The sequence below is a fragment of the Leptodactylus fuscus genome, chromosome 1, assembly GCF_031893055.1.
Source record: "Leptodactylus fuscus isolate aLepFus1 chromosome 1, aLepFus1.hap2, whole genome shotgun sequence".
Taxonomy (NCBI): domain Eukaryota; kingdom Metazoa; phylum Chordata; class Amphibia; order Anura; family Leptodactylidae; genus Leptodactylus; species Leptodactylus fuscus.
This window is the reverse complement of record NC_134265.1, coordinates 267,778,788-267,784,450: the sequence shown is the minus strand read 5'-3', so window position 1 is coordinate 267,784,450 and position 5,663 is coordinate 267,778,788. Positions and strand designations below refer to the sequence as shown.

The following is a 5,663-nucleotide window of genomic DNA, read 5'->3' as shown; positions in this document are numbered from 1 at the left end:
CCACTTACAAACCATCCCAGAATCCTTCTAGGACTAGAAATTTGTATGTATTCATTAAGGAAAGGTCCAAAGCTTTTTAGTTCCTCTCTAAAAAGGCTGCGACAGCCTAATTCTACCTAGAACGGAGATTGTTGCCTCAGCACACGTACTGTATGTACAGAGGTTTGATCATCTCCAAACCCCTAAGAAAAGTACAAGCTTGTGAAACCTGATCCGTGCAATCTGACACAAGCAGCTCCACCCAGCTCCTAGAATCAACAAATCCAGAAATTGTTGTGCAGCAAGAGAACGTATTCGCGAGGGAAGTAAAAAAAAATTATATATATTATATACGGAGTGTACTACAGTGTATTAACTATAAGGCCATTATTTACTTCTCCAAATATGGAAAGTGACTTCAAGTGTTAAGTCAGAGTTTTATGCTATTAGACCACGGTACAGCAGGGAACACAAAAAAGTAGCACAATATTACTATCTATGGCTTCTCTCCTGCAATTGTCACAATGCACCAAACACTGTCCTAAAGAGTTAAATGACAAACCAAGCTCTGCAGCATCCAGTGCTGCCATCTGCTAACAGAAGAGTTATCAAGGTACAAGACGATATGCCGTCCATAAAACAAAAACAATTCACTACAAACAGCTATGTCAACTTGCAGATCACCAGGGCAGCTGCTTCTTCCTTGAAATTCAATAGCAATGCAAAGAAAACCACTGAAATTATAACCTTTGGGAACAATTACTGGCAACAGCCTGTGTTTTAAATCCCTGACCTCCTATATACCCCTCCTCCCACACAGGAGTCAAGACATCCTGACTTGCAAAGGTCTTAAAAGGCACATGAGCTCAGGCTGTAAGTGGTTTTTCCCAGCAAATCCTAAGGGCGTTTTCACACGCTGCATTTTTTGGGGAAAATCATCACTGCAATTTTTTTTTCGGAGAAAGAAGTCCTACCTATATATATTAGTCATCTTTTATAAATACACATCCAGCTTTGACTCCTAAACTTATAAAGTTGAGGTTTTCTGGCCCAAAATTTGTTTACGTAATATATATATATATATATATATATATATATATATATATATATATATATATTTTCAGACACAAAAAAGCGTAAAGTCAATCTGGCCCCCAAAAACACAATGATTCATATCTTGTCATAATCGTGTAGATTAACAATAGAGGTAAATGCTAGAGATATAACAAAAAAAAAAAAAAGTGGCTGCTATATCAAACAAATCAGAATTATTACACACGGGCAAGTCCCACCAAAACAAAAGGTAGCAGATATTAAGAAATGGTTTCAAAGAATGCTTCAAACATACCAGTATAACATTATCTGAGGTACTCCAAGGTCACATCTCCTTTATCAAAGTTCAAGTCCCCACTTAAACGAAAAATGACTTTTTCCCCCTCTTAATGTGGAGAAAACACACTTATTACACTGCAAAAACGCTAATTTGAAACCCATTTCTATGGGTAAAGCTGGGACAATAAGGTGTCATGGGTAGGGAAGAAGTGGAAATGGTAAGGGATGCCTACATTCAATACTTACCTAATCTGGAAACTGGGCAGAAGTTAAATGTGCACTAAGAAAAAAATGTTTTAAATGAAAAAAAAAAAGTGTTTTTTTTTTTTTTTTTAGCAAGAGACCCAATTCTCCAGGCAAGTGAGTAGATATAAATAAAAAACACAAATATAAAAACCGTGTATAAACTGTAAAGCAAAAGCAAAACCATTTTAAAGTTAAAAATACATTTTAATTAAATAAAAAAAATCATTCTGAAATATATGCTACAGAGTGGAAAAACCATAATGGTGTGGATACTGACTTCTGACAAAATAAAGAAATAAGACACATTCATTAATAATTATATTTTCTGCATTATAGTTAACATAGGTTTTTTTTCTTTGTGTCAACCTTATTTTTTCAGTAAGTATTGATACTTTGTTATATTCAGACTTGTCATTTTTCAACAGTCCTTTGAAATAAATATCATAAAATAATAAATTCACATAATAAATATTCTTTACAATAAAAAAAGTTTTCGACAGACTTTTGTCTTAAAAAATAAGTAATATTCATTTTTGTGATTTATACATAAAATATACAAAAAGCCAGGCTGTGGCTAAGGCAATTAAAACACAGAGGGCAAAAAAAAAAAAAAAAAAAAACACAGAGGGAAAACAGGTCACCGCCAGGAAGCACAAAATATCAGATCCCTGGAGGAAAGAGCTTATTTCGTTAAGGCTACTGAATTTTCTGGCACCTGAAAATAACACATTAGTAACAGGAACAAGATAAGGAAGATTGGAGGATGGGAGGGATTTAAATAGATCTCCTTCAACATAGACAAGTGTGCCTGATGCCAACGCATAAACAAGATAGAAGGGGTGGGAGTTAATGCAGACTACACACGCTACACGCTGGCATATTGAACAAACCCTATACCATGAACAAGAATGGAAAGGCAACTTGCAGGGAATGCCTGACTTGCTATCTTACAAGAGGTGCCTATGTGCAATGATAAGTTCTTACCATTGTGAAATAAGATATTAAGAAGACTACCTCTAGTGTAAGCTCAAAAACTATTCAATAGACAAGAAGAAAGGAATAGAGTAGGTATTATCCATGTTCCAAGACAAAAATATGGTATTGATGTGCACATGCCTAAGCCGACAGCTTCTCTAGGCCAATGACTGTGGAAATCTGGCAAAGGACAACATTAAAAGGGTTAATGGATATACTTATGAAAACATATGTATATATGCAAAGCCTACACAGCAAATGGATCCATAAGTTGTCCAAAAAAGCCCCTCCGTTTAAAGTCAGGAGGGTTTGCCCTGACCTCGTGGAACATCATCCAGTTTGCAATATACAGTATTTGAGTTCTTACACCGGCAACCTGGGCGATTGACTCTGTCATAACATCCTCGACACAATTTCAGGCATCCCTTGGCTGGAGGGTAGCAGAGTAAGCACGGTAATAACAAGGACATGAGTCCCATGCACAAGTATCTAGAGCAGCAGTGTGACTGGGTGCAAGAACAAGGGTTATCCGCATACGAGTCGCCCTCATCATCATTAGAGCAGTGGTAGAAAGCTGCTTTAACTAGACACATACAAGTGCTGTATTCCACCATGCTCTCAGCAGAGCAAAGACACTGACGATTGCAAGCCAAGCATGATGGTAGGGTCCTTGGAGCTGTGCAGTCTGTACACTTGCACTTTCCACACTGTTCACAAATAAACCTGTGCTGTGTGGAGTCCACTTTTAAAGAGCTCTTTAAGTCATCTACTACCAATGCAGATGCCTTCGGTTGCATTCGAACTACCCTGTCCGTCCTGTAGCCAGAGCTGTGCCTTGTTGGTGGCGATTGTCCCAAAAGTTCTTGTTCAGAAGAGGCACTATTTGTGCTTCCAGAACTTGCTGCACTTCCTGTGCTGGTTGACCTACTGAGCACAGGAGCCCTTGCCATGTAGACATGTCCTGTGTGAGCCAAGTGAGGGGGTCTGTGCTCATTGTTATTATTCACATTGACTGGTATGATTTCATGAGTCCTCTCCTGTTTACTGTACCGTGGAGCAGTTTTGGGCCCATGTTTCCTCACCATGGATGGGCCCTCTGTGTACTCATTCCTGCTCCGGAGAGCTTTGATCTGGTCCAAAGACAAGATAGTGGCCGGCTGAACCTCCCGATCATATTCCAACCGCTGCCTACTGTCTAAAGAAGGCTGCTGGATGACAACTAATGAACCGCTAGTGCCATGTTGACTTTGTAGCTCCATCTGTAGTGATCTCGACTTCTGGCATTCAATGGGAACTTGGCATGCATCTGAAAATCTGTGAGAGAACAGATAAATACATAAATAAATAATATAGAAAAAAAACACAGTAAAAGAATACTGCTCAGTGTGATGACATGAACCTAACACATTATAATGGACGACATTCTCAACAGACTTATCTATGCTTCCTTGAGATATCTGCAACATTGGCAACATAAGAGCAAAACAGGAGAATAAATCCACAGCAAAACAAACTAATGGCTTACAAATCCACACTTCCTAGTAACCCAGCAAATGCAATCCCTTAGGAAGTCTTATGCAACATTAGACTGATGATAATAATCTAATGTCTATTAGTATCAACAAATCAATTGTCATATAAATCTCTTCTACAAGGGTCTCGCTGTAAACCTATAAATGTCTGAAATGCTAATGTATAAAACATACCAACTGGACAAGCTTTACCATTGTACATACACATCTCTGCATACCCTATGTGGCAGTAAATCCATACATCCAGAGAGGAATCTCAATAGTTTACAGATGGGAGCTAGTTCCTGTAATGACTGTCATTCACATTGGTAGGTTTAGGGAAGGTGGGGGGAAGGGGGGAGATCCCATGATGGGGGAGACAGAGGAAGGAAAAAGTTATGAATGAAAACAATCCCTGGCTGTGAGGAGGAGGAGGGAAAAGGTGAACATGACCGCAGGGGGGCGGACTTTACACACATCCACATGCAGTAATGCCCTGTCTTGTGCCATCAGTCAGGGCTTTACCCCAGGTAGTACCCTGGCATCATGTACAGTGCGGCAGCAGCACCTAAGCATGCCCTGACAGCCATATGTCAGATTCTCTTGCTGCCGTAAACCAGGTAGGCGATGAATCCCTCCATGCCATGCAGAGGCAGCAGTCACAATACAGTGTGCGGAGGCTTTCAGTGCATCCTGCTGCGCCACCTTCCTGACCCCCTGCAGAACACCTGTTGTGCACATGACACCTGCTCGGGGCGAGTCCACAAGTCACTTACCTAGCTGCGAGCAGGATCCAGGCACAATCCCATGTAAAGCAGCGCTGCGGAGGATCGTGGCGGCGCAGTGGTGATTAAGCATGGGACATGAGGCGTGTCATACTACTCCAACCCAAATTATCTCCAGCAGGGAGCCAGCGGTGACAGCAGGGGGTACATCCACAGGTCCCCTCTTCTTATGTCACGGTCGCTCTGCAAAGTGATGGCTGTCAAGCCGTGGTAAAGCAATGCTGGCCGTGGTTGTCAGAGTATACCCAGAGGGGAGACTACTTCTCCTACTCCCGGTCCTCGGCGCAAAGTAAAATCCAGCGCTAGGTAAATGAGCGCACGCAATAGTTCCTTCCAGTGGCGGCGGTGGAGTCCAGGCTGTCGTGATGAATGAGGGTGTCACCCCGTAGCGATCACTCACAGCTCCCGGTACAACCTTCCACGCCTGGCGCTCTCCTGCCTCTGAATGAATGGATTCCTGGAACACTGGGTTTGTTCAAGGGGAGTCTTCCGATTGGTTGGCGGTGGAAGTCGGCGCAGCCCCGCCGCTTCTGATTGGCTGACGGGAGGGGGCGCGCTTGCTGCAGTGGCGCGGCCTGAAGCTAAGAGGAGACTGCAAGGTGTATCTGGCGAGCGGCGGTGACCGAGGGTGAGCGCCCTGTGTAGGTGCAGCGCTCTGCCCGGGGAGTACTCGCTGCCGCCGGTGCTAGGCCTGGGGTGGGCAAGGCGAGTCAGAGGCGGCCAGAACTGTGTTCTTTGTAGTAATCCAGGCAGCCAGCCTGAGCACCTTCACGTAACACAGTGATGTGCCTGCACTTGTCCCGTCAGCTTCTATTTACAGCAGCACTCCCTAGTT

The 5,663-nt window shown here is 42.6% G+C and overlaps 1 protein-coding gene across 1 annotated transcript; it reads right to left on the bottom strand.

Moving 5' to 3' along the window:
* Positions 1-1,790: 1,790 nt before the first annotated feature.
* On the bottom strand, positions 1,791-5,262 carry SPRY1 (sprouty RTK signaling antagonist 1). The gene is made up of 2 exons (XM_075286959.1): positions 4,820-5,262; positions 1,791-3,846 (listed from the first exon to the last, which is right to left on the bottom strand). The coding sequence occupies exon 2, from the start codon at positions 3,789-3,791 to the stop codon at positions 2,832-2,834; it is 960 nt and encodes a 319-aa protein (XP_075143060.1). The 5' UTR covers positions 3,792-3,846; positions 4,820-5,262; the 3' UTR covers positions 1,791-2,831.
* Positions 5,263-5,663: the final 401 nt, after the last annotated feature.

What these genes read in the sequence shown, in the direction of transcription:
- SPRY1 (XM_075286959.1), bottom strand. Translation starts at nt 3,791, where the DNA reads ATGGAGCTACAAAGTCAACATGGCACTAGCGGTTCATTAGTTGTCATC.